The sequence below is a fragment of the Cladophialophora yegresii genome (assembly GCF_000585515.1).
Source record: "Cladophialophora yegresii CBS 114405 chromosome Unknown aczIN-supercont1.4, whole genome shotgun sequence".
Classification (NCBI taxonomy): domain Eukaryota; kingdom Fungi; phylum Ascomycota; class Eurotiomycetes; order Chaetothyriales; family Herpotrichiellaceae; genus Cladophialophora; species Cladophialophora yegresii.
Genome location: NW_006913048.1, coordinates 3536993 through 3564067, shown reverse-complemented (window position 1 = coordinate 3564067; position 27075 = coordinate 3536993). Strand labels below are relative to the sequence as shown.

The following is a 27075-nucleotide window of genomic DNA, read 5'->3' as shown; positions in this document are numbered from 1 at the left end:
TAAACGTGCACAGTAGCTGCATGATCGCTGCAGAAAATTTGGCCGACGCATTGCCGATCTCCGGCCAGCCGGCGCTTGCGTATGGTGGTTTTGATCGTGGTGGACTCGGGAAGAATTCTGTGGGCCATAACAACACCAGTCGATCACACGCGGCGCCCACGGGACGAATATCGAAATACTTAATGTGGTGCTTCCGGGCTTGCACCCTCGAATAGGTCAAAGATCTTTGTACTTAGCATGGACGGCAAGAAGAGACAACGTCCAGTTACCTCCTGCCTGCCTTGTCGGAAAAGGCGTCTGAAGTGCGACAGAGTAATGGATTCCGTTCCTCAATGCGGCTTGTGTCAGCGATGGAGAGGCACTGATATTTCCGCTGCAGGTTCACCCCATATGTGGACGGTGTCGGGCAGGTGGCACCGAATGCGCTTATGACGAGTCGGCCCTAGCCAGACTCTCCACCTGGCAAAGCACCTCAACTTCTCAACAGCCATTCCCCGTATCAACGAGCCATGGAAGGATCGAAGAGGCGAAAGTGGCAGGACTGCAGGTTGAGCGTAAGTACGGTCTTTGTGCCCATGTCAGTATTGGCCGGATCGATAACCCGGATCTCATCCACAGAAGCTGCTATGAGACGAAGCAACCACGAGCGAGGACATATCACTGTCTACGATGGCGGACGCTCAGCCTATACTGGGTCAACGTATTGGGCGAATGCAATTCCTGCAGAGGTATCTATCTCCTCATACTGTCGCTGTTTCGACACGGCCAGTTCTACTGACTGCGGGCCAGCTTGACCGTGAGACAACAGGGTTGAGTCCAGGAGAATCAGGTCCGTTCGCGAGATTTCCATCGAGTATGCAAGATGCAGGTCACGAATGGATGGGACAAAAATTTCGTCCGCCTCGCAACCGTGACTTCCAGTGGATGAAAGCGTCATCGAATGAGTGCAAACTCTGTGGGCGGAACTACAATATGTCATGTGTGATGGCACTACTGCCAAACCAAGAGACGTGCGAAAAGCTCTGCCGCTTCTTCTTCGCGACCGTGTTTCCCCTTATCCCGATCTTTCACACCAAAGGCTTCGCCGAAGACTTCCGGTCATTCTGGGACGGGATCAACCCCGACGATCTACACAACTCCGAGCCTAGCATGTTCATGCGACGGAAACCGGCTTTCCTATCTCTGCTGTCAGCCGTCCTGTTTGCAGCTCTATCCGCAACGTCGCCAGCTCGACTCGAGCAGATGTTTGAACATCCTGCCGAGCTCAATGTCGGAGACGCATACTTCATAACAATGGTCTCTACAACGTTGACTGGCTTCCCGCGGCGTCCCAGCGTCTACTCGCTGGCGGCATACATCATCGCCCAGAGTCAATTCGTCCGCGAGGAGGAGTTTTCCGACGCACCTGATTTCATTGGTACCTCTTTCCGTGTCGCACTTGGGATGGGATTGCACAGACAGCTACCGGAGTCGAGTTTTGGTGCTGCTGAACTTGAGACCAGGCGTCGTCTGTGGTGGTATATCCTCCATTTGGACGTCATGTCATCGGCTTCTTCTGGTCTTTCTCCTCTTTTCATCAACCAAAAGATGGCAAACACGGAAGCGATATCTCAGTACGATCCACCGGACAATGTAGGGGGGGATCGACAAGAAGGTACGACACTACTAGAGTTGAAGAGACCCCAATGTTGCTGACATGGCACAGTCGACATTCGGTACCTGGTGGCATCTCACCGTTACGCCATCACGAAGGAGATGAGAGAGATCCTCGTGCTCCACTTCGAAGATTCTTTTGAGACCTTAGAGGCAGTTGAAGAATCCGCTGACAGGCTGCGAAGAATAGCAACCCGGATTAGTCCAGCCGTAGAAACTCTTCTCACAGTCTTAAAAAATACAGACTCGGCCGCCTCCACTGTACCTGAGACGCGCGGAACAATGCATCCAGACATCGGCCAGACGTGGACGCTGCAACCGAACCCGAACGATAAAGACATCGTGAACTTCTCTGCTTGGTCCGCTATGCTCCTCCATCTGATGGTTCACAAAGCATACTGCGTCTTGTACCACCCGCTCTTTAGGGACCCTGCGATGGTAGCACACGACAATGTTGGCACGAAGTAAGCACCTTCTTCCGAATGACAAGTGGAAAGGTTCAGAAAAGCACTGACCATGTCTTTAGTGCTGTGAAACATGCGCAAGCATTCATCCAACTGTTCATCCGAGTGTGCAACGATCCCATCTCCGAGCCTTACCACTGGATGTACCCAGGCACCTATCAACCACTCCAAGCCGTATCACTCCTCCTCGCCGACCTGCTGCAACATCCTCATAGTGACGATGCCACCCTGTCTCGTGGGCTTATCGACGCTATCTTCGAGCTGTATCAGGTCGACGAAGGCATCGTGAGTGAACACCATCCGCCCAAGCGTCAGCTCTCACCTTCAGGAAGAGAGGCGTGGACGATGCTTGTCCGCACACGTCAGAGGACGTTGCAGCAGGTAGGCATGGACCATCATGTTCTTTTCCCCTCCAGCATCGTTACATCGAACAGATGTATTTGCGGCGAGAAGATCTCTGTGGACGGCCACGACCACAGAGGCGGGACATACCAGCACCGCCCTACCATCGGCGCTGATCCTGGGGGCCAGGTATCAGTCGATGGCGATGAGTTGGCATCGCAGGTGCAGGGAGAGATGGACGAGGGAGACGCTTTACGCACTCCGGGTGAGATGTTGTATGATCACGGGGATTTCGACTGGCACGCTTGGGACAATGCACTGGGTCCTTCTGTGGGATTAATGCCGTGACACTTCTTTCAGCTTGGCTGCTGTGGCTGCTCACCTAGTCACCTCGGAACCTCTCCCACGTCTCGAATCTCATGGCCAACTGCAATCGATCGGTGATAATGCATAGGAGATCAAAGTGGGTCCATTTCATGCCCGATCATGTCCACCATCTCTCGCACCTGACACCGTTGGCCGCTTGTACACAGTCAGAGCCCGCGACTCTTCGAGGCTCTCACATCGCGGATGGATTAGTACAAACAGTCATTTCTTGCTGACTTGCGTCCACACGCGGAGCCCCCGCACCGACTCGCACTACGCCGAAGGACGTCGCTACGCTTCACAGGACTGGCTATACCACGCAAGAGCATAGAGTCATTGGACAATCGTTGAAGGTCTCACTGCCACCACCACGAGCCGGATGCTGAGGGTAAAATCCTTCATTTCTGGATACTCATCAGGCAATGGACGGATCTGGATCTGTATCCTCCGACCTTAACATGATGCCTCGTCATTCTTCACGTTACGAATACAACCTTCCTTGCTCCCTTACAGTATCGCACGGCCTCGCCCGACGCCACTGCAACCGAACTTTCTATCCTTCATATGGTCCGAGCACAACCCTTAGCTGAGAACCTGCCAAAGAAAGGCGAACCAGCAACCATGCCTATCTACCAGGTATGGCTGTGCACACCAAGAACGATTCTACATCACCCTCGGCCTGTTTGTGACCATCGACAGCCCTCTTGCAGGTCATCCACGGCATCCCCTTGACTCCTTACCAGAAATCACGTCTCGCCTAATGCATCACTGTGCTCCACAGCACCAAGGACCTCACACCCTCACTCTTCGTCAACGTGATTTTTCACCCCGCCGAACCGGTCGGCGACTTCTCCCTCGCGGGAAAACTGTACAACAACGGCGCCACCTCGCCCAACCGCATCCATGGGACCGTCCGGACGGGCCCCAAGCGCACGAAAAAGCGGTTCGACACCTTTGCCAAGAAACTCGAGGCGGCGTGGTACGAGGTCGTCTACGGACCAAAGCAGGCGGGCCAAATCAACGGTGCAAACGGCCACGACGGGGAAATGAGCAAGGAGGATCGGAGAGCTAGGAAGTTGCACATCGTAGGATTCGACGGCGTCATTACGGGCATTGAGAACGGCGTGGCTCTTTCAAGTGTGACTAAACGTTTTATGACCGCCTTTTTCTATTCATGTCGCCCCAGGGGAGCTTTCGTCCGTGTGCGAGCTCCAGCTGACAACCAATGACCCACCACAGGCCTACAACGAGGGAACGTGGTTGAAAGACAACATGGCGTACTTCAAGGAACAGGTTGAAGTCTATGGTGACCAACCGTTCCAGGACCTGTTGAAAGAATTGCGCGACCGTCCAGATTTGAGAAAGTTGGTTGAGTGAGAAGAACGAGCAGCGTGCGAATGGCTCAGCTCTGCTCTGATCTGCTACATTATGCGACGGTCGGAGTGAGAGGCAGAGCACTCAGAACCGCGTAACCAGCATATTTATTTGACACTGCGTACGCGAGGCTAGGTGTCATTCCCTGCTTTACACCGACAGTCAACATGCTCAGAGCATACATACAGCTAGTGTATCACCTTGCTAGTCCCTCCGCCACCGTCTAGTCGCTAGCATCCATCAAGGCGAGTACTGCTCAAAGCAAGTATCTGAAGTTTCTGTTCTCCTTGTCCGTCAGGTCGAGGAACTCGTAATCCTGGGGGAGATCCTGCGGCCCTTCCCTGTCACGCTTCTTGTTTTCCCACTTGTAGAGCAAGTCGAGAAGCACGGCGACGACGATCCCGACGGCGAGGATGACGACAATGGTCAGTTTGGCGGGGATGTACGCCGGGGCGTCCTTGTCGCGGAAGGTCTCGGGCCCGATGATGTTTCCGATGCAGAAGCTCATGAGGACGATGGCGTTCATGGTGACCTTTTTGGTGTGGCCGGCGTCTAGGTTGGGTGGGGGTTAGCTCAGAGCTGGGATGGTCGAAGGAGGAAAGGGAGAACATGTAGTATGGAATAAGATACAGCATAAAATACAGGGATGCTTACAGTTCGAGGTGATCCAGCTGTACAACAACGGAAGAGCTTCCCACCAACTGTTAGCAACGGCTTCGTGAACGTCTTTCTCACTGCCATCCACTCACTTGCTCCGACGGTGTTTGTCAGGTAGTTCCCTGCTAGCAACCCGGCCTTCTGGTCGGCCGGCAGCCACGCCATCAGAGCCCCGCCGAGTAAGGTTGGGATGATCAAGGCGATGATGGCGATGCCTCGGCCGTTGTACCGGCCTGCCCACCAGGTGCCGAACCCCACTGCCACAAAGGCGACGGCACAGCCTGGAAGGTTGAGGAGCAGCGTGGTATACTCGTCGAATCCGAAACTGCGTGACGCACGTCAGGGGAGCACTTGGGCAGAACAACATACGGACCCATACCCTTGGATGATGATGCTCGAGAAGGAGCTGACAGCGCCGTTGGGGACGTTGGTGGTAATGACGACCAGACTCAACAGCCAAGTCCTGATGTCGAAGAGCACCTCTTTGAGCTGATGGCTTTTGAGCTTCTTGTTCTCGATCCCCGTCTGGTTGTCACGGACTCGCTCGATGATGAAGATCTTTTCTGCCTCGGAGAGGCGGCTTTTCATCGGGTTGTCCGGCAGGAACAAGACAACCAGGACGCCGACGAAGATGGTGATGATGCCGAACAAGAGGAACAGAATCTGCCAGGACTTGAAGTGCAGGTCTGGATGCGAGGTCGCGTAGTGTAAAAAGCCGTATGACGCCAGGGAGGACACTGCTGGGCCCACCGATGTGCCCTGGTACCAGATGCCCATGCGAGAGACCTGTTCGTGTCTCTTGTACCACATGGCCGCGAGAATGACGAGGCTGGACCGATCTGTCAGCGTTACTCGGCAGAAGAGGAAAGGGGTTGGGTGGTCTACCTACCTGGGTGCACATGCCGACTCAAAAACACCGAGCAGCACTCGAAGCACGACGATGGGAGCAAAGTTGTGACAGACGCAGTTCATTGTCAGCACGATGCCCCAGAGAATTACTGTCAGGTCAGCGGCGGGGTTGTTCCTCGTGCTCGAGAGGCCTTACCATTGCAGCCCAGATATTTGGCGGTGGGAAACTTCTGGATGAAGAACGACTGGAGTGGCTCGCAGATCAGAAAAGCGACGTAGAATGCAATGGCGAGGTTCGAGAAGCCGTTTGCAGGCATGTGTGTGTCTTCGATGACACCCATGACAGACGCATACGACACTGCTTCGCGTTAACGGCGGGGACTGCTTCCCGGCACCATGAGACTTACGCAGCGTCTTGTCGGTATACTGCAAGTAATCTGCGAATCTGTCAGCGTTGACAGACCTAAAGATACAAGCTTTCCGAGTACTCGAAAAGTACTTACAGCACGCAAACATCAATGGCATGACCATCCAGTCGACTTTGCGCATCAGCTTCTTCTCGTCGATATGGACCACTTCTCCCGACGCCGCATTGTTGCGGAGGAAGCCCAGGGCTGCGTCCACATCCTTGTAGTCGACGAATTTCTCGTCAATGGTCTCGACAGGGTGCACCACAGTCGTGGCCTGGTGTGTTTCAATGTCGTCCTTCATGTTCTCTGCTTCGGGCTCTCCCAGTCAAACTGTTTCTTCCTCAGAGGAATGACGGCCACCTCAGACAGATATCTCCATCAGAGCTTGGTGCATATCCAACTCGGAGATACAAGTAACAACGGTCGTTGGCCTATCCGGCCATATGCCGAAAGTCTCAAGGTGGACTATCATGGGTTTATCTGAGGTACCAGGGGATTGGTCAATGAAGCCTGGGAGGCATATGCACCGTTCGAATGTTTGATACTCGACCTTCCATTGTGAGGGAGCCGGTCCATGCTTAGACTGCTCAACCGAGCAAGAACCATCCGTAGCATGCTGTTCTCCGCACGATCTGCAACAGCGTGGGAACGATAACAGGCCGAAACAGGGAATTGATCATGGATGCACGGGATGAAAAGGTTTAGCTGCCGCACTGTTATCGAAATGGTCGCTGCCCGTGGCCTTGTGCGGAGATGGGCGAGCGACTTGGATATCGGTCGCTGTACCCACAGGGGACAGGAACTTGAAGTGAAGTTGGAGTGAAGTTGGGGTGGATTAGCACTGGCGAGGTCGACATCTTTACCGAAGCCACATGCCGCAGTGTTGATCGTCACAATCGTTTGACAAAAGGAAAGGTGCGAGACCGTCAAAGTCGCAGCACCAGTCTCCCAGCCATATCGCGCTCAGCAAGGCTGGATGGTAGGTGCGCAAGGCTGCGGCCTCTGTATCGAGAACTGCTACGCTGCATCCATGATGACTCGTGTCTCAGATTGAGGAGGACAGTCTCCCATCCCACACCAGTGAGGTCCTAGGTGAATTCTTTGATACAACCCGCAACGGTCTACAAGTGCTGCTCCCCAGCAGTGGTGCCCTGATTCCCAGTGTGACTGGATTCCAACTTCACCTCATCATTGGTCCCATCTTCCACCGCGTGCTGCCTTCTCAGCACGGACCCCTTGTCCCATCCGACACGATACGCCCCGAGCTTCTCCTTCTTCGCCCAATGATGTCGATACCCGTCCCATCCGACCAAGAAGAACCACAGAGCCCCCAACACCCCCATGAGCACGAAATTCCTTACCAGCGACCCCGTGGAAACGAGGGAGATGGGCACAAGTTGGAACCCCAGCCCTGAATTGATCCACCCCAGACATATCGCAACACGGCCGGTCCACCGATGGATATATGCGAAGACGCTCTTCTTCGCCGTACGCCGGAAGTGCAAGTGCTGCAACAGCCCCAGCGCTGGCTGGAACAAGATCAGCACACTGCACGTGAGCAGGCCGATCACGACATGCGCCTTCGTGCTTGTGCTGCTTGCGAAGAAATTCAGATCGACGGCTGCAATGTCGATACCCAGTCCCATGGCGCCAATCATCATGGCAAAGCCTAGGATCTGGATCGGGGCGTGTACTCGCGTGGTGACTCGGATGCCGCGAAAAGGCAAGTGCATCGATATGGCGCCGAGAGGGAACAAGACGATGAAGACGATGGACATCATGCAGGCGTGGGCGTTGCGCTTGCGCTTGAATATCTTGAAACCGTCCTCGTAGAATCCCCGTTTCTGGAGGGCAGCGTGGGGCTCATGCTGGGCATGGTCGAGGTCGGAGAGGATCGTTGCTGCGGCTACAGTTGCTGTCGACGGCGCGTTAGCATTAGCAGGGTAATGATGTGGTGGTGAAGTGCCGCCTTACCTGCTGAGACAGCGAACAGCGTAGCCGAGAAAAGCGTCGACTTCATTTGGAAGGATGTGTCTTCGTGACTACGGCGTTTGGTCTCCAGAGGCGACGGTATCTAGTCAGGAGAGGTAGAAAACCAAGATCGCAATTCTCACGGAAAGGGTCGTGCTTTGTAGACAGCCTGATTAGTTGAAAGTGGCTAGTTGCTGCGTAAATGATCTCGGACACTAGATGAGTGTTGTCTGCAGCGTCACGGTGGTTCCCACGCATGTGTTCTCTTATATCCTGCCTTTCACGCGATGACATACCTCACCGTTGGGTTTTCGCCTGGTCCTACAATCACTCGAGCTTTGCGCGGCCCGGGTGGCTTGAGCGTCCATGTCACCAGATACACCCCGCCGCCCAGACGAGAAATGTGAACCTCCATGTCGACGGCGACTTGCCGGTATGGGTCGTGTCGGCTCGTCGAGGAGACCAAGCTGACGGCTGATTTTCCGGCGTTCAGGAACGCTCCATGTGGTCGACACAGAACTGATCCGGGACAGTCAGGGGATTAAAAATAGCAGCGGTTCACACAGATTCTTGCCGCAATGGTCGCAAGAGACTTGGCGTACGAAGTGGTTCGTATCTTCGACCATGATGCCTTTACGTTACTGCTGAGGACAATTTCGAGGTATGCTATTGGAGAGATGCCGAGCAGGAGACCAGGGCCTTATGATGTTAGCTGGTCACATACGTGGCACCGAGCCGGGTTGGGAGGAAGACTCTGAGTCAGCGTCTCGCCCCACGTCACCGGCGTCGACGACTGTCGCAGTTGCGGTGACTGCCTACTATGCTGTTCTGTATTTTGCTCTTACTGAGTGTTGGTTCTGGAGACGGCCATTTGGATAGCCTCGTTGCATAAGGGAATGGGCGAGCTGAGATTTATGCTAGGCGCTCAGAAGTGGGCGGTCTACGATAACTGACCATACGACGAACCTGCTATCGGCTCAATAGACCCCTCAGCAGGCCATGAGCTGTGCAATCGACCGTGTCGGTACATACATATCCAAAATTACGCCAGTTCGACGCGACCTCCATGTAGGTACTGGTGCCGCGCACCACTCTCCTGCAAAACCCGCAGCCTCAGAGGTCCAGCCTTGCTCCGACGAGGCTCCTTTACAGGATGGAGCATCGCGCCATGTGACTACTCGCTAATTATTGGCATGTCCCTGTGCGGCAGGAAGGTGCTGGGATTCCAGGCTGGCGTGGCTGGTACCGATGTTCTTCTTCCTTTCTCTCCCGCTCTACCCCAGCTTCACCCAACTTGACTTCTCGGAATAGTGACTAACGCAGGTATGTCACTACGTATGTTCTTCTCCAAGCGCGATCCAAACGGTACGGACGCAATGAGCTCTCCTCAACCTACGGCCGCCCCTCCATCCGTACGCAGAGACAACATAGCTTCGCGCAGAAACTCAAGCACCACGCCCCTGGCGGGCTCTTGGTTATGAGCCATCCCCTCAACGATATCCAGCCGTACGTGGATGCCATGGTCCCTTCACAGAGCATGTAATTCGGTGATGGTGTCCAAGCGACCCTGTCGCATGTCTTCGAGGCCAGCCTCCAGTACTCTCACACTCACTCCGCTCTACGTATCCACCTCCGTGCTCACTGGAATTCCCCATCGCGACACCATTCTCACCGTCCTCGCTGTCCACGGCCTTTCCCTTTGATTTAGCTTTCGACTTCGCCTCGAACTCCCTCACCCATTCCCAAAACCCCTCCCCACCATGCAAGAGATTATCCTCCCGCCCATCCACGAGCTGAATCCTTACCTTTCGAATCCTCTCCACACTGACACCCCGACCCAAATACCCCCTCCACGCCTTTAATGCCCCCCAGGCCACGGTCCCCCCATATCAAGCACCGTCGCCCTTCCCGGCGCGCCCACACTCACGGCCCTAACCCGCTCCGGATTGAGATAGAGGAACCGGTGCGCGGACTGCCCCGCGCCCGAAAACCCCATCAGAAAGACCCCTTGAGCGTCCACGCCGGGCCACCTGCGAGCCACCTCGTCCAGCATGGCGAGCAAGGCGAGATCCGCGCGCAAGGTCCGCGAGCAGAGGACCTTGTAACTGTCTAGATCGTGGGGCCCGTCCAGACCGGCAGGGAAGAGAGGGCCAGGAGGGCGCAGGGCGTCGCCTCCGCAAAGGGGACGAGATCATCATTGCTGTCGATGACCGTGATGTTCCGCCGCGTGCCGTGGATGTGGACTAATAGGGGCAGTTTCTTGGCGGGTGGCGACGTGGATGTGAGGCGAGGATTCTAGTGCTCCGGGGGAATGTAGAGGCTGTAACTAATGCGGGGGTCAGAGGGGAGGGCTCGCCAGGGGGTTGTAACCTAGGGAGGCAGGAGTCCTTGAGGAATTGCGGCGGGACGTCCGCGGTTGAGAGCGGGTTGTCCATGAGTCTCGCCTTTTTCTTCGGTGGACGGCTATCTTGTCTTTACCTTTGCTTGTCTTTCTACCGGTCAGTGACGGCGATCATGATGGACAAGATAGACCATGGTCTTGATATGTGTTGTTACAAACGGGAATACCTACTCTCTATTCAGTATTCCGTACTCCGGACTTACATTCCAAGGGTGGGCGACTGGAGCGAATTTCGCATTTCGGGCCGGAACGCGTCCACCACCTATCTTTTCATACGGCGGAAGTCGCACTTGATGAAAATCCACCAACATCCTCGTCCGGTTGGTGGGACATAATTTGTGTCATGGTTTTTTTTGGGGGTTCCCTATCTCCTTATAAATGATGCGGCCCCCGTCCCGAACACGTCCAAGCCTCGTCGCCCCCACCATGGAGGCCATGGAGGCGATTTGGGGGGGGGGGGGGGGCAGCGTAGAGCGGGATAAACCAACCGATATAGAGGCTGCAGTCGTCGAACTTCAGACCGTGCCAAAGAGATGTCACGATAGGCCGTCGTAGGCCTCGTATTGCATGTATAGGTGAAGTGCAAAATTGACATACCTCGTAGGAGCGCTTCTCGGCGGCCATCATGAGCAGGACTACTTAGGTAATCATCGAGAAACCCGACGAGAGAACGAAAGTGCATGTCAAGATTTCATTCTGTACATGTCTCCACTGCTGTAGGAGGAAGCAAAAGCAGGACCGAGGCCACGCCCTGTCTGCTATTCGAACGCCATGCCGTCAATGCTAGAAATGTAAGGTCTGCTTTCAAATCTCCCTGTCGCGCATCCAATTTTTACTTCCTGTACCACAACCTCGTGATGCGAGTATGTCTCACTATAGAAATCGTCAGCACGTCTTGTCTCACAAAGCGGGTTGAGTCACACATACTCTTCTTCTGCAGCTGGAAGATGCCATACATCAACGCCTCACTGGTAGGCGGACACCCCGGCACGTAAATATCCACGGGCACAATGCGATCACAGCCCCTGGTGACACTGTAGCTGTAATGGTAATAACCGCCGCCGTTCGCACAGCTGCCCATAGAAATGACCCATCTCGGCTCGGGCATCTGATCATACACCTGTCTCAGCGCGGGAGCCATCTTGTTTGTGAGTGTGCCGGCCACGATCATCACATCGCTCTGTCTCGGACTGGCACGGAAAATTATACCCAGGCGATCTTGATCGTAGCGGGGCGTGGAAAGGTGCATCATCTCGATGGCGCAGCATGCCAGCCCAAATGTCAGAGGCCAGAGCGAGCCCTGTCGGGCCCAGTTTGCGATTTGATCCAGGGTGGTCAAGGCGTATTGCATTGCTCCTTGCTTTTTCTCCTGCGAAGGGAGGGGTACTTCGCGACGGACGCCGCCTGTGACTGGGAGGCGGGATGCATCGCCGGTGGCTGTGGGCGACTGAGAGACGATCGAGGTGGCGGGTTTCGGGGAAGAGGTTGAAATGAAAGCAGCAGGGGCGGCGCGCAGAATCGTCACGGGAGCGGTGGCTGATGCTGCCAGTCTTGTTAGGGTGATCGGATTGGTGACGAAGTTAGCTGTGTGCGTACCTCGCAGCGCGCGCGGAGCCACTGATCTCGATAAGGACATCATCTTGCTTTAGAGTAGAAGATGTCGAAGCAGGTAGCGCAGGGTGGACGGCGGAAGGAATTGAGCAGGCGTCGAGGAAGAGCGAGAAGAGAAGGAGAGAGGCGAATTGTCAAGTCTATGATATGATGTCGAGAATTGGTCGGGGCAAATGCAAGCTCTCTGATTGGGCAAAAGTATCCACTTCATTCTCACCATTCAGCTGGCTCAATATCTTGGCATCATGGGGTAGCGGATTACCTCCAAGATGCTCGGTGTTCGCAACTATGATCACGAGCGGCCTGCTCGATGGCTCTCAACGCGTCGCCGGCAATAGCATGCGTCGGCGTCATCGGCAAGCACGACCAGCCTCTTCATATATCTCTCTTCCATCCCCACAATACCAATCCCAACGCTGAACTCGAATTCCTCTTCCTGTTGAACAGTTGTCTAGACATCTTCGATCTGCGCGCTCGCACCACGAAACTGCTGGATTCAGATCTCGGTCTCCTCCAGGCCATTGATGACCGTCTGGCCTGCTATGGCTGGCTCACGAATACGGGCGTCAAGTTCATTATTGTGGTCGACATGATGGGCCGTCCGCCGCAAGACCCCTCGGATCAGGACGCCCCGAGGGACAAGAGACGGTTCCCACCTGCTGCTGTTGGCCTGAGAGATGCAGATCTCAAGCCTGCATTCCGTGCCGTGCAGACTGCCTATATCCACCTCATGTTGAACCCCTTCTACATGCCCGATGAACGCACGCCCTTGCAGATTGCCAACTATGGAGGGAAGAGCCCGGAGATCACCAGCAAGAAATTCATCAATGAGATACAGCGGGTAGGCAAGGCCTGGTATCCGGGCATAGGGGGCATCTGAGCGCGAAAGGAATGATTGTGTTAAAGCACTGTTACTACTGAAATACCTGGGTCCCATCCCGCGACACCGTACGAGAAGGCACAGGACAATAGTAATCGTGCCGCACCTGCCCACATTCCGGATCCCAGAGAGCCAGCAGTACGGAGACGATATCTTCATGGTTGGGGCGTGCCATCGAGCTTGGCAGCGCTCTCACCAACCTCGGCCGCCGTCTCTGCAGCATCCTGCTCCGCCTTAGTCGGCGTCCTAACCAGAGGCGCCTCATCCATCTTGGTATCCGGATCAGCTAGCTTGGCTGCCTCTTCACTTGCAACAGGGTCATCCGCAGGTGGAGCAGCCACTGCCGCCGGAGCGCCCGTCTCAGTCATGCCTTGGGACTTGATGTATTCGAGCACAGCCTTGACGGTCTTTTCAGGACCAGCTTGCTCCCACAGGCGGAGAACGCCTTGCTTGTCAATAATGACGACCCCTCGGGTCGTGGATTTACCGGGGCCGGGCTTTTTCAACCCGATCGCGGAGGTGAGGGTTGCATTGGGATCACACTGGCGTACAGGTCAGCATTTGACTCGGAGAGGAGCTGCAAAGCACTTACCAGAAGAGGATATTGCAGCTTTTGCTTCGTGGCAAAGGTCGTGTTCGCCTTCGGACTATCGGTGCTCAACCCATAGACTGCCAGTGACGCACCCGTAATGGGCGCATAGTTATCTCGAAAGAAACATGCTTGATTCGTGCCTGTGAACAACACATGAGTTTTTGTACACATTCGCGATACCAGAACATGACTTACAGCCCGGCGTGCTCGCCTTGGGATACGTGAAAAGCACAACACCAGCACCGCTCTTCTCAACCAATTCTTTCACTGTAACACTGCTGCCGTCATGCGTCTGCACCGTCCCCCCGAAGCCCTCGAGATCAATCGTCTCGCCTACCGCCAACTTTCCACTACCCTTCGCGGCGCCATTGGCCTTGGCAGGAGCAGTTTCAGGTACAGCGGGGACAGTCTCCGGGATGATCGGGGCAGATGTTTCGGTGGTCGCGGGCTGTTCAGGCTCCGTAACTGCAACATCAGGGATGGTCGTCGTTGGGGACTTCTTCGACCCGGATCCCGTTACCGCGGCTTTGGCCTTGTCCGCGAGCTTCTTGACGGAACTGCTACTGCCTCGTTTAGCCGCTGGAGGTGGTGCTGCCGGCTCCTTTGGAGCTGGACGTTTGCGCAGTTCGACCGGCATGTTTTCCTACTGTACAAGCAACAGGATAGCTGATCGGAAATCAGAAATCAGACTGTCGAAAATGTAGTGTCTAAGCTCGGATCTGCAAGGCGAGGGCTCCCAATTAGCCGGTGTTGAGACTCGAAGTGCGTTCAATCAAGTTCCAGCGCAAGAAAAACAAGTTGAAAATGTCAGTGACCTCGTCAACAAGGGGTAAGCTGTGTCCGAGGACGTTTGGATGGCCGACTTTGCCGGACAAGACTACTAGCTCATCTTCAGGCCCTGTCCACCGGTAGTCCTGATGAGTTCGATTTAGTAAGATCCTCGAAGTCTCTGTGGCTCAAACCGAGGCATCAAGGAGGGCCAAGTGGAAACAACATCTCCAGTAAGGGTCCGCCATATCGAGGATTTCGTCCCGGTGATGGAGAGTACGTTGTGATCTGGGGTTTAGGAACGCAAGGACACCAAGCGGAGACTCACTCTGATGTACGTTGAGATTAGTGGCCTGATAGTTGTCGATAGCCGTGTAAAGCCATCTGGCGGGTCAATCCCCGTGTTTGTGGATCGGACCACGATGGCGATGCCAGTAGAGCCTCACTTGGAAATGGCCGCGAGAGAGTGGATGTATCATTACTTACTCGAGAAAGATCAGGGAGTGGACTTGCTGGTGGCCTACTGGCGGAAGAAGTCTTCTGAAGAGAGCACGAGGTACTTGGTATGTCCTTCGTATAGGATTCCTGCAACCTCTTAGTATTAGTAAGTACTTCTCCTCTTGTATTCCAGCAGTACAGCATAGCTGACAGAACAGAAGCTGTCAGAAAATGCTCACAAGTATTGCTCACGCCGTGTCGTGTCGTCTCACTACAGTCTGATGCGGCTGGTATGCGTCTTGTGCTGAGAGCAGCTGAGGCGTGACTCGGTGAGAGGCGGTGGTTGACGGTGGCTGGGGGCCCGTCAGTTTACAGCAAGCTCGCGCTCACGTGTAGCCCTTTCGCTGGCTTCTCTAACTAATCAGGTCTTTGTCGAAAGAGCGAGGTCGGCCGACTCCTCAACTCCAACTCCTGGCGCCAACACCCGGTCTAGCCGTGCCGGGGAAATTCAAGCCAATCGAATATTGGCAAGCGAGACAGTTTGAGCCAGGGGGTCGGGATAGGTGCATTTACAAATGGTGGTACGAACAGATACAGGTGGAATGGAGGCCAGATCTACGAGTTGTAGGGGAGGGAGTACACCGTACGAGTGTCCGTTCTTGCTGTCCATACAACCGTCCGATCTTTCGCTTCGTTGCGTTCGTGCCGCTGTCATCCACAAGACGTCGAGCTCGACGCGCCCGGGCACATCAGTGGCGCCTGTCCGTCCCGCAGATCGAAGCGCTCTATGTACTAATTATGAACTTTCTTAGTCGAAGCTCACCACAGGGACTTTCCCCATTATCCCCACTCTGATGTGGCTCAAAGTCAGTAGGAAAGCCAGGGTTTTTGTAGCACATTGAGTGATATTGATGGACTAGCTGGTCGAGCCACAAAAGACTTCCTTGCCGGTCACTAATTATGTTGCTTCAGCAAACGCAATGAGTTACTGGTCATATTCTTCCCCAGAAGCCGCCCCTAACAAATCCTTCGCCGTCCTTCCCTCCTTGCTTGCTACCACGCGCTCCAACCCTGCCGCAACTTTGCAGGGCGTGGGTTGCCTGTGCTTCTTGAGCTTCGCTGCATATCCTCTGGGCGTCCCCTTTTTGCAATGATCCAGGACTCAAATGTTCAGCATTTTAACGAAGCCAAGACGAGAAAGGAAAACGTGCCGGTGTCGTGTGAGGAGAGTCGGTGATGAGGATGAGGTAGCTTTCATGTCGAGGTAGTACTTCTGATCCTCATGCAGCAGGGCTGGCTGTCCAGATCAAGCTTGAGGCCAGATCCTGGTGCACGGGCAGCATCTGAGTTGCTGTTCGTTGTATGACGCTAACTTCCCTGAACTCTGATGTGGCATGCAGACGTGCTCGTGATAGTTGTTGGCTGACTCCATAAAGTCATTGGTAATCGTTCAAGTATCGCATGTCGGGTTGAGCCGAGTAAGCCATCAGATAAAAGTTGTGCGTTGTCCCCTGAGTCCCATTCCGGATTTGCCATGTGCTAGAGCAAACCCCGCGCCGGATCCGACATGCCCATTGTTTGTTTGTCGAAGACGAGAGGTCGTCTTGACAGGAGGTTGAAGGAACGAGGTCATGCAATCATTCCGTTTCAACGATAATCGCCGTTGCCACCGGTCATCCTCGTACCGGAACGAAGCCTAAGGGGCGAAAAGTAGTGATTAGCCAGGTGTCATATAAATCTCCACGCAAACCGAAGCAAAACGCAGAGGAGATCCCTTACATGGGAACCATAGGTTTCAAGTACTCACATCCTGTCACTTCCATTCTGGTCGTTGCCGCTGGCGCCGCGCTCGATGACCTTGCGCCTGGAGCTGGAGATAGCAGCAGGCTTGCCGGCTTGCGAGGTGTGCTGCGGAGTTGGAGCGCCGGTGGCTGCTGCCGTGGCAGGATGAGCACCACGACGTGGCTTGTCCTCGTCCTCCTGGGCGTTCTGGTTGCCAGCAGCTTGGGCAATGGCCTGGGCGTTCTTCTGATATTTGTAAACGGTCCAATCGAAGACATAATCGTATTGGAAGGACTCTCGGACAAACAGGTCGCGGAAGATCTTTCTCAGGTAGGAGTAATCCGGCTTGTCATCGAAACGGAGGGAACGGGTGTAGTTGAGGTAGATGGCGAATTCGTTGGGGAACCCGCGGCAAAGGACCTCGGTCGGAGTGGTCATCTTCTTCTCCATGATACGATCGTACTTCTGCTTCTTAGTGGCAGCCTTGAGGCCTTGCCATGGAAGAGACCCACGGCAGAAGTAGAGCATGACATAGCCCAAGGACTCCATATCGTCTCGACGGGACTGCTCAACTCCCAAATGCGTGTTGATAGACGCATATCGGGCCGTGCCAGTCAAGTTCTTGTTCTCGCGGTATGGAATGTGGAAGTGAGTCTTTGGGTCACGGTATTTCTTGGCCAGACCGAAGTCGATGACATTGACCTGGTTCCCTCTCTTGCCGATGCCCATCAGGAAGTTGTCAGGCTTGATATCGCGGTGGATGAAAGACTTGGCATGGATGTACTCGATGCGGGAAATGAGCTGGTCGGCCAACAAAAGGACAGTCTTCAAGGAGAATTTGCGGTTGCAGAAGTTGAACAGATCTTCCAAACTGGGGCCGAGCAGGTCGAGCACCATTGCGTTGTAGTCACATTCTGTGCCAAACCAGCGAACGAAGGGGATGCCGACACCACCAGCCAGGGACTTGTAGACACGGGCTTCGTACTCCAGCTGAGGGTGCTTGGCCTTGACCGATTCGAGTTTGATAGCGATTTCTTCGCCTGAGATGATGTTGGTGCCCAAGTAGATATCTCCGAAACTACCACTGCCGATCTTTCGACCAATCCGGTACTTGTTCCCAACACGCAAATCCTGCACAGTCCGTCAGCAAGAGGAACCCTCATATCCTTCAGGACAGTATGAGAGTCCAAGCGACGAGCGAGTTTTCGGCAGCCGTATCTCAAATCCATAACCCGTCGTTCAGGCTCTTACATACCATGGTCGTCATAGTGATGGAATTATTGGGCAGCTACGAAGCTGCAGTATGGTTTCGATAGGGATGCGGATGACGGAAAAGTGCGGTAGGCGAGGAGGTTGCGGTGACGGTGGAGGTGATTATGGCGGTCTCAGCCTGTTGTCACCTTTGTTAGCACAAGCCGTTCCCTAGCACTTGATGCTTTGGACAGCGAAAGACAGCTGGTCCCTCGAAGTTGAAGGTACAGAGCGGTAAAAGAAACTGCGGATCAGGATAGTAGGTACTGACTGAAGGAGAGGTGAAGCGAAAGGAAGGCAGGTTCGGTATGGGCGGTGTCGAAAGGCGAGCCAAGCGGGCAAAGGCGGGAACGACAGATAGACGATGACTAACCTGGTGCAGAGATTGTCAAAGGGCTCAATCGGTTGAAGTGCTCGACGACAGGTGAGTCGAACACTCACAGGTCTCCGAGCAGATCAAAACAGAGACCTTGAGATAGAATGCAGGCTGGCTGGCTGCAAGGAGAGGTGATGGTGGGACGAGGAAGACGAGAGTTGAGGTAGCAAGGGAGGATCGAGGATCGAGGAACGAGCGAAATGAGGGAAGGTCGCAAGGTCACAAGCAGGCCGGCAAGCGAGTCTCAGGCCTAAACCAATGGAGGCGCCGCGGCCACTAAAGCAGAGGGGCAGTGCCACTTTTCAAGCCTGCCGGCCCGCCCTTTCACTCAACTGACAATGTCACCCGTCCTGCCTCATCGACAATTCACCACCGCCTCGTCGTCACAACTGTGTATTCTTGAATGCTCCTCGGCTCAAACTCAGGACCTCGATGGAAGTGACGACTGCAGTGAAGCTTGGTTGCCTTTGCGGTCCAGGCGAACCACGTCCTTGCTGGTGGCTGCCATTGAGCCTCCACGCCCTGAACCGAAGCCCAGCAGATTTCACTCTAGGCCTCACCCATGGCCCCTAACAACCTCCGCTGTCTGAGAATTCGTGCAATCGTACGGAGTATCATCGCGTCTCGGATGCCCCTCTAAGAGACAGCTGCTGTTGTGGCTCTGCAGGAGCTGTTTGCCTCATCCGTTGGGCATCTGCTCCTTAAATCCCCTATCATGTACAATACTTCTGCTCTATTGGCCATTGAGAGTGATTTATCTCTGAGCATGAACAAATGACAGATGAGTTTGGTTCAGATCGATTCCTGAGGCACACGCTCCCATTTGGTACCTAGCAGTGTAAGACCCTTGTCCACGTCCATACCGGCCTGACCACATGCCCTCATCAGCAGATACTACATGACCTATCCTCGACGGTATGATTGAGCTATTTCGGTACCAATCCAACGACAACTTTTGGTCATGCCCATCTCTGCCACTTATATCCGATCACACTGACAAACAGCTTCTCGGAGGGCACAGAGGGCACAGGACCAACGTTGTTTGCTTGGAGTCGAGGCTTGTGTCCAAACCGACGATGCTTGGGGCGCGATTCTCGGAGTTGTTTCAAGTAGTCCTGATCGCCATAATCTAGCTGGGGCCTTGCCGGTCCAGAATCTTTAGCCTGACTGATCATCCATCACATAAACATCGCGGTTGATCTCAATGTCGCCATTGCCGGAAAGCCGCAGGTACAGATTGTAGTTTCCCATTGTTGTGCAGCTCTTCCTCGCTCGAGTACTCGTAGGTATGCAAGCACAGCTCATCAAGCAAGAGCGGGTTCCGAATGAGCAATCAATAGACGGCACTGCTTTACCACGCTACGCCGTGGACCTATGCAGATACACAGTAAGACGCAGGTGGTTTTAAGGCCGGAGCCATCAGACTGCCGAACCCAGCCATACTAGCACGACTGGCTTGTCACCCAACTTAGCTGCTTGCGTGCTTGTTACGAGGGAGGTGCTTGTGGCTCTTGGAGCATCGTGATCTCATCCCGCTCACCCATCAAAATCCTCGACGCATCCATGACGCAGGAACCAATGACGTGTGCAATCAGGCTCAACATCCCGGACGTCAATTGAATTCTAAGCTATATTTGAGACAAACACACTTCCAAGACTGGCATCCTGGGCCTTGGATGCGTGCTAAGTACGGGTTGAAGCAAAGGCCGATCCAGGGATATTCACCATGGCCTGGCCTCAAATCGAGCCAAGCACTCCCCATCTGACATACCTCTATCTTGCATTCTTCCTCATTCTCTACGCCTTGTTTTCAGAACTCATCCGAAATCGAGCTCATCTCTCCGAACCACCTCTAGCGACTCTTGCGGGCGTCTTCGCCGGGCCTCAAGGCGCCAGAATACTTGACCCAGTGTCAAAATGGGGATGGGAGGACAATATCACACATGAACTTGCACGAATCATTACTGGTGTACAATGTTTTGCCGTTGGCATAGCGTTGCCGGCAAAGTATCCAAAGCATCATCAGCGGAGTATTGCTGTGCTCTTGGGTCCGACAATGACCGCCGGCTGGATCATTTCAGCCCTCATCGTTCACTTTGTGCTCAAGACTACATGGGTAACCGCCCTGATAGTGGGCGCCTGCCTGACTCCGACAGATCCAGTGTTGTCATCAAGTGTTATTGCTGAGGCAAAGTTCTCGCAGAGAGTCCCCCAGCGAATCCGACACCTTTTATCCGCAGAATCTGGTTCGAACGATGGCACGGCATTCCCATTTTTGTACGCGGCCCTATATGTCGCCATAGCCAAATCCGCCGGACAAGGAGTCAGAATGTTCATTACCGATGTTCTTCTTTGGCAGTGTCTGACAGGCGTTGTTTTCGGCATTATCATCGGCCTCGCTGCGAGGCGGACGCTCCGATTCAGCGAAGATCGCGGCTACGTGCAAGAGTCAACGCTGTTTGTGTTTTACTTTCTTCTTGCCGTGCTCTGTGTCGGCGTTGGAAGTACTCTCGGTCTCGACGACTTCCTCGTTTGCTTCAGTGCCGGAACCGCGTTCTGCTGGGATGGATGGTTTTCTTCAAGAACAGCAAGAATGAAACTTCCAAGCATCCTTGACCTCATGCTCAACTCCACCATGTTCGTCTACTTTGGCTCCATCATCCCCTGGCAGATGTACAAAGATAACCTCGCACCGGGAAGGTTGCTGTTATCCGTGGTGTTGATCCTGCTGCTGAGGCGTCTGCCAGCGATGCTCGCACTGAAAAGATTCATCCCAGATGTCAAAACGTACGGAGAAGCAGTCTTCGCAGGACATTTTGGACCGATAGGGGTAGGGGCGCTGTTCCTTTCTATCGAGGCCCGGGCACGGTTAGAGACAGGTACATCCGAGCCATTGCCGCATCCGCCAAAGCACAGTGGTCACCGGGAAGCCATAGACACTGTCTGGCCTGTCGTTTGCGGTGTGGTGTTTTCTTCTATCATGGTTCATGGTTTCTCACCACTTGTTATGAGCATCGCGAGTCATTTCATGAGGCATCCCAAAGAACGCTCAAATACGGTTGGTGGAGACGAGGCTGGCTTGGGAGGCATGTTACACGAAGACGAAGATGGCGATGAGGAGGAGATCGAGGGAAGATACACCGACGAGGTCGATGGTCATGCGTGAAGGATTGCGATATTGGTGAGGCAAGTGCTACACCCGGTTATACCCCGGACAATAGGGTAGCCATTCAAAGTTATTGCGCGGTTCTTTTGGGAGAGAGTCTAGCCCTGACCCATCGTCCTTCGACGGCCTCGGCTTCTGCCTCTGCCTCCGCCTCAGGCTTGATGCCGGCGGAAGTCCTCCGCTCCCCGCGATGGGCGGGCATAGATAAATCCCCGGTGGAGATCAACGACGGTCGTCCTCTCCCCAACCAATAATGGATGGGAAGTCAATGAACCAGCTTCTGCAAAAGGACAGGGCCAATTGCTTTTCGTGCCATTGAGTTTGATTCGCACCAGTGCTCTCATTTCGCAAACTCATTGGAAGTCAAGGCTTTTCATCTCCCTACTGCCCGTTCGTGAGAACAATATAAAGTAATTATTGGCCGGCTTCAAGCCTCCGTCTGGAACAAGAACTTGCGACAAAAGAAGGACTATCAGGCTCTTCTTACGCCTTCAAGATGCGGCCGGCCGAATCGACAGCTCATGACTATATTCTTCAGACTCCACGAGGCTCTCTCAAAGGTCTCGAACAACGGGATCTCTCGGGCAAAACCATCCTCTATCGCTTTACCAAAGTCCCGTACGCTCTTCCACCCACAGGTGCACGCCGCTGGCGTCAGCCCCAGCCATTACCCAAGGAATTCACGTTCAATAATCCCCAAGGGGCACCGGGGGACTATACGCGGTTTGGCCCTATCTGTCCCCAACCACACTATGACCATGGCTCGATCATGCTCACCAACCCGAATGCGGCCCCACCTGTAGACAACATCCAGGACGAGGACTGTTTGTATCTGAACATCTGGGTGCCCGCCTCCGCTCCACCAGACAAGAAGGGCTGGCCTGTTCAATTTCACATTCACGGTGGCTGGCTCCAGATCGGCGACGCCCTCCAACAGGAGGACCACGACCCATTTGACCTGCTCGCGAACACGAGGCCCCGAATCATCGTCAGCCCGACGTATCGACTCAACCTCTTTGGCTTCCTTGCTGGTGCCGAACTCGCCAGTCTCCATGAAGATCCCTCGCCGTCAAACTTCGGCCTCTGGGATCAACGTGCTGCATTGGAATGGGTTGGCAAAAACATCCAGCTATTCGGCGGCGATCCCGGCAACATCACGGTGGGAGGCCTTTCCGCAGGCGCGAATAGCACGTTCTTCCAGCTGAACTACGACACACAGCTACCTCGCGAGAAGCGCCTCGTCAAAAGAATATACCTGTGGTCCAACGCCGTTGCAATACAACCCAATCCGACCACGTCTCCGGTGCTGACGCAGCAATTCAATGACTTATGCGCAATCTTCGATATTGCGGCAGAATCCTCGCCACGGGAGAAGCTTGATCGGCTCCGCCAAATTCCGTCTCAAGATCTGATTGCGGCGCTCGCCAAGATGAAAATGCACACCTTCCGCTCCTCCACAGAAGATTGCTTCATTAACTCGACGTTTCTGTCCTCCTTGCACAGTGGCACCTTCACGACCCAGCTGGCGCAGAACAACATCTCTGTCTTCCTCGGCGAAGTCAGCGACGAGAAGGAGCTGTACAAGATCGTCAACCCGCCTTCCACGTATCAAGGTCTACTGACGCAGCTGGGGAACTACTACCCACAGCATGTCGTCAAAGCTCTGCTATCGCTCTACTCCATCCCGGCAGCCAAGGATGCAGACGCCGCGAAGTGGGCAGAAGTATTCAGCCAAATCGTGGCGGACGGCCAAGTCCACGCCTCGCTCCGTGGCCTCACGCACACCTTGTTGAACCCTCCTCAGCGGCCCGGTGTCGAGGGACTCCCAAGGAACAGAGTCCACAGGTATCGCATCTCCTGGCGCGCGAAGAACCTCGACAAATGGATCTCCGCGCACGTGGGCGTGTGCCATGGCCTCGACGCGCCAATCTGGTGGGGCAGTGGATGGCGCGCCGACTTTACCGAGCAGGACAAGCAGATTCTCAAGAACGTCGTGGAGCCTTTCGGACGATTCCTGTACGGCGAGGATGCAACCGTAGGAGGAGGGATCAAGGGAGAGAGATATCTCCGATGGATTGACTCCCAGGGTAACGCGCACGAGGATCATGAGGATGAGTTGTGGGAGCGGGGCATGCTGATCTGGGATAGAGTCTGGGAAGCACAGAAGGACCTTGTGGCGAAGGAGAAGGAGTTGTCGAGCATGCTATGAGTATTGGACGGACGGAGAGGAAAGAGGAGTGCTATGGAGGGCTGGACAGTGCACTCCAGAAAAGGCAGCCCTGACCAGAAGGAGAGTAAAGTCTGCTTCGAAATCAACGGGACCAATGCGACTCTGATGACAATATGCTGTCATTGACGAAAAGCACATCTGACAGACTCAACAGAGAAGACTTCTGTCTTGCTTTCCACCACCTTGATAGTGACCAGGGGGATCTCGGGCTTCCGCATCAGGCAATTCTACTTTCACATACCCACTCTCCGGTCGTGTCAGCCAAAGCTCATTGAGGTGGCCCAGTAATTAAGCCATCCACGTAAGTCGAATGTCCGGCATTAGCGATCAAGCATCCGGTTCTGAGAAGCCCAAGCGTGATGATTTGGTCGCCAGACGACATGCGGTAGGTTCCATTCTTTTGATGAGGTAGTCCAGTCTTCTCACGCATAGTCAGGGGCTAACCCCCCGGAGGAGTGCGACCGGCATAGATTCATGCTGTCCTTCTGCAGAAGGGGCTGAAATCCCGACCCGAGTTGTGCTTCTGAAGGTTGAATAGTCGGCTTCGCTTGCAAGTGATGAGCTTCTACGGAGTAAGTACCTCGTCAGTCCAGCATTCTTAGTTGGTGGGGGTCGATTTACTATCACGTGACTGTCTACATTTGTCTTGGCGTTTATCTTCCCTCGTTGCACGTGTCGAAAAGTTCAGACTCATTGACAGCAAGAATCTTGCAAGACATTTAACGGGCTACTTGCCGCAAAGATCTCGAGCGCATACAGCTCTCGAGTCGAGTCGGCGACTTTCACCATTTCCTCCTTACTCTTCTCGACGATTTTCACTTCTCCACTCCGTCTTTCAATTTTTGCAGCCGGATCTGCACTTGAGCCTGGCTCACAATCTGCTCTTCGTGCAATCACAATCAGGGCTCCGTCCTGTCTCTTGCAGAAACGAGGGTACGCGAAAAAGAAGATGCCTCCCAAGAAGGCTGTCGAGGAGAAGAAGATTCTGCTAGGGAGGCCCGGCAACAACCTGAAGAGTGGTATCGTATGTAGGCAGCTCCCACACACAGACGTTGTCTGTCCATGGCTGACAAGGTCAATAGGTCGGCCTGGCCAATGTTGGCAAATCAACCCTCTTCCAAGCCATCACAAAGTGCTCACTAGGAAACCCTGCAAACTTTCCTTATGCGACGATTGATCCTGAAGAGGCCCGAGTTATCGTCCCCGATGCCCGTTATGACTGGCTCTGTGAACACTACAAGCCCAAATCACAAGTCCCCGCAAACCTGACAGTCTACGACATTGCTGGGCTGACTCGTGGATCATCGACGGGTGCTGGTCTGGGCAACGCGTTTTTGTCACATATCAGAGCCGTCGATGCGATCTTCCAAGTCGTGCGATGTTTCGACGATGCCGAAATTATCCACGTCGAAGGGGATGTCAATCCGACTCGAGACTTGGACATCATCTCGGAAGAGCTGCGGTTGAAGGACATCGAGTTCGTTGAAAAGGCCAAAGAGAACCTCTCCAAACAGACGAGAAGAGGTGGTCAGAGTCTCGAGATGAAGAAGCTGAAGGAAGAAGAAGCCACCGTTGACAAGATCTTGCAGCTGTTGAAAGACGGCAAGGACGTGAGGAAGGCTGACTGGGGTCCTAAAGAGGTGAGCAGTCGTCCAATTTCTTACTCGTCTTTACATGATGAACAAGAGCTATACGCTCGACATAATCCCAGCTCGTCGACAGCAGCCTCACCAAATTTCACGTTCGAGGCTGTTATGAGAGGAAGTCCAACCCTGAAATGTCCAAGATGTCATATCAATTGCACGTTATTCCTACTGTACCGATCATGCTGACCCTTGGTTCTAGATTGAAGTCATTAACCCACTCTTCCTACTCACGGCAAAACCGGTGGTCTACCTCATCAACCTCTCAGAAAAGGACTACATCCGCCAAAAGAATAAATATCTCCCTAAAGTCATGGAATGGATCAAGACCAATTCCCCTGGCGACCCTGTCATCCCCATCTCCGTATCCTTTGAAGAACGTATTGCCGTCATGTCCGACGAGGAAGCTGCTGAAGAATACAAAAAACTTAACACGAAATCCGCACTTCCAAAGGTGATTGTCACCATGCGACAGGCGCTAAACCTGGCCAGTTTCTTCACCACCGGCACGGACGAGGTCAGACAGTGGACAATACGAAAGGGCACGAAAGCACCGCAGGCAGCTGGTGTCATCCACACAGACTTTGAGAAGACGTTTATCCAGTGTATCGTGTACAACTATGAGACGTTGCGGGAATATGGAGACGAAAACGCCACGAGGGCGGCTGGGAAGGTCATGACCAAGGGCAAGGACTATGGTGAGTCTCGATCCCCTCTTGAGCTGAGCTGAATACTCACAACCGTGCTGCAGTCGTCGAAGACGGAGATATTATCCTCATCAAGGCCGGTGCTGCGAAGGCATGATCTCATTTGGCAATCAGAGGACATTTTCGCAGGCATATCTCTCGAATGCTACATCTACGGCCAATAAAGACACATAATCACCCTCTTGAAATGTGCCTGTGGCGACCGGATGTCAACAGGACGGCCAAGATAGAGTATCGCCGTAGTCAGCTTGCATCGACGGAGTGCCGTCGCAGCGACCTCGAGTCCAATTCGGGCCTGCAATATGGTAGGCCGATACAGCCTCGCACCTGGAGCCGGCCATTGCAGCCAGACAATACGATGTCAAGAATGATATACTTTTCGCATCAGCAACGATGCATCCCTCGTATGTGTGATTGATGTTTTGCATGTCTACCGCGCTGTCCACCAACTTTGCTGCATTCCTCTTGGATGGACGACACTGGGTTAAAAGCGTACACAGTACGGAGTACTGTGTAGTGATCGAATCTGAGCCTCCTACGATCAGTGCTAGTACAGGATCCCTCGTCCCATCAAGATATTCAGCCTCATCGAATCGCGAAACCTCTTCGGTGCGATTCTCATCTCTTCTACTATCTAGGCGTCGCCAAATGCAGTATCAAGTGCACCACCAAAGAGTTGCGGCCAAAACAACTCGGCTGCAATTTCATCCGACACGAATCTTTTCTAGGCAGGTTTAGAAGCTCCTAAGGTTTGGGTAACGGAGGTTGTTACAGTTAAATCCGAAGCCGCCGGCATCAATGATAGGACCGCTCGGCGCCATGCCTGCAGGGTCCCATAGAGCTCCTTCGACAAGTAGCGCGCACGTCTTGTATCATGACGAGACCAAAGTTCGCAGAGTATCGCCGGACCTGGAATAGCACAACGGACATAGCGTTCTTCCAATCGACAGTTGGCCCCAGTCAATTTTCGCTCGAAATGCTGCTCTGTCATCATGTGTTGACGACAGTCGGCTCTGCGCCAAGCGGCGCCCGCTGGGATCGGGAGCCCTGTACAAGGGCAAGCAATGCACGGCGCGGGCCCAAAGTTTGCGCTACAGTTGTGCTACAGTACCTCGGTGTTAAAGGATACCGGTTTCGTGGTGCG

At 54.0% G+C, this 27075-nt stretch overlaps 11 protein-coding genes across 11 annotated transcripts; 6 read left to right on the top strand and 5 right to left on the bottom strand.

The window, feature by feature from the left end:
* Window positions 1–972: 972 nt before the first annotated feature.
* A1O7_06643 (uncharacterized protein) lies at window positions 973–2807 on the top strand (the record flags this gene model as incomplete). Its single annotated transcript, XM_007760644.1, has 3 exons — window positions 973–1654; window positions 1706–2117; window positions 2180–2807. The coding sequence occupies 3 exons, from the start codon at window positions 973–975 to the stop codon at window positions 2805–2807; spliced, it is 1722 nt and encodes a 573-aa protein (XP_007758834.1).
* Window positions 2808–3446: 639 nt separating this feature from the next.
* On the top strand, window positions 3447–4202 carry A1O7_06642 (uncharacterized protein; the record flags this gene model as incomplete). The annotated part of the gene is made up of 3 exons (XM_007760643.1): window positions 3447–3461; window positions 3614–3964; window positions 4065–4202. 3 exons carry the CDS (start codon window positions 3447–3449, stop codon window positions 4200–4202), a joined length of 504 nt encoding a protein of 167 aa, XP_007758833.1.
* A 253-nt stretch (window positions 4203–4455) lies between these two features.
* A1O7_06641 (uncharacterized protein) lies at window positions 4456–6416 on the bottom strand (the record flags this gene model as incomplete). Its single annotated transcript, XM_007760642.1, has 8 exons — window positions 4456–4751; window positions 4854–4889; window positions 4949–5181; window positions 5236–5685; window positions 5746–5854; window positions 5902–6063; window positions 6113–6142; window positions 6209–6416. The coding sequence occupies 8 exons, from the start codon at window positions 6414–6416 to the stop codon at window positions 4456–4458; spliced, it is 1524 nt and encodes a 507-aa protein (XP_007758832.1).
* An 820-nt stretch (window positions 6417–7236) lies between these two features.
* Window positions 7237–8135, bottom strand: A1O7_06640 (uncharacterized protein; the record flags this gene model as incomplete). The annotated part of the gene is made up of 2 exons (XM_007760641.1): window positions 7237–8030; window positions 8090–8135. 2 exons carry the CDS (start codon window positions 8133–8135, stop codon window positions 7237–7239), a joined length of 840 nt encoding a protein of 279 aa, XP_007758831.1.
* A 3184-nt stretch (window positions 8136–11319) lies between these two features.
* On the bottom strand, window positions 11320–12123 carry A1O7_06639 (NADH-ubiquinone oxidoreductase 19.3 kDa subunit, mitochondrial; the record flags this gene model as incomplete). The annotated part of the gene is made up of 3 exons (XM_007760640.1): window positions 11320–11360; window positions 11415–12029; window positions 12084–12123. 3 exons carry the CDS (start codon window positions 12121–12123, stop codon window positions 11320–11322), a joined length of 696 nt encoding a protein of 231 aa, XP_007758830.1.
* Window positions 12124–12408: 285 nt separating this feature from the next.
* Window positions 12409–12978, top strand: A1O7_06638 (uncharacterized protein; the record flags this gene model as incomplete). Its single annotated transcript, XM_007760639.1, has 1 exon — window positions 12409–12978. One exon carries the CDS (start codon window positions 12409–12411, stop codon window positions 12976–12978), a length of 570 nt encoding a protein of 189 aa, XP_007758829.1.
* Window positions 12979–13133: 155 nt separating this feature from the next.
* Window positions 13134–14207, bottom strand: A1O7_06637 (uncharacterized protein; the record flags this gene model as incomplete). The annotated part of the gene is made up of 3 exons (XM_007760638.1): window positions 13134–13520; window positions 13571–13710; window positions 13766–14207. 3 exons carry the CDS (start codon window positions 14205–14207, stop codon window positions 13134–13136), a joined length of 969 nt encoding a protein of 322 aa, XP_007758828.1.
* Window positions 14208–16579: 2372 nt separating this feature from the next.
* On the bottom strand, window positions 16580–17825 carry A1O7_06636 (CK1/CK1/CK1-D protein kinase; the record flags this gene model as incomplete). Its single annotated transcript, XM_007760637.1, has 2 exons — window positions 16580–17689; window positions 17814–17825. 2 exons carry the CDS (start codon window positions 17823–17825, stop codon window positions 16580–16582), a joined length of 1122 nt encoding a protein of 373 aa, XP_007758827.1.
* Window positions 17826–19911: 2086 nt separating this feature from the next.
* Window positions 19912–21351, top strand: A1O7_06635 (uncharacterized protein; the record flags this gene model as incomplete). Its single annotated transcript, XM_007760636.1, has 1 exon — window positions 19912–21351. One exon carries the CDS (start codon window positions 19912–19914, stop codon window positions 21349–21351), a length of 1440 nt encoding a protein of 479 aa, XP_007758826.1.
* Window positions 21352–21847: 496 nt separating this feature from the next.
* On the top strand, window positions 21848–23560 carry A1O7_06634 (uncharacterized protein; the record flags this gene model as incomplete). Its single annotated transcript, XM_007760635.1, has 1 exon — window positions 21848–23560. One exon carries the CDS (start codon window positions 21848–21850, stop codon window positions 23558–23560), a length of 1713 nt encoding a protein of 570 aa, XP_007758825.1.
* A 970-nt stretch (window positions 23561–24530) lies between these two features.
* On the top strand, window positions 24531–26028 carry A1O7_06633 (uncharacterized protein; the record flags this gene model as incomplete). Its single annotated transcript, XM_007760634.1, has 4 exons — window positions 24531–24605; window positions 24664–25221; window positions 25427–25922; window positions 25976–26028. The coding sequence occupies 4 exons, from the start codon at window positions 24531–24533 to the stop codon at window positions 26026–26028; spliced, it is 1182 nt and encodes a 393-aa protein (XP_007758824.1).
* Window positions 26029–27075: the final 1047 nt, after the last annotated feature.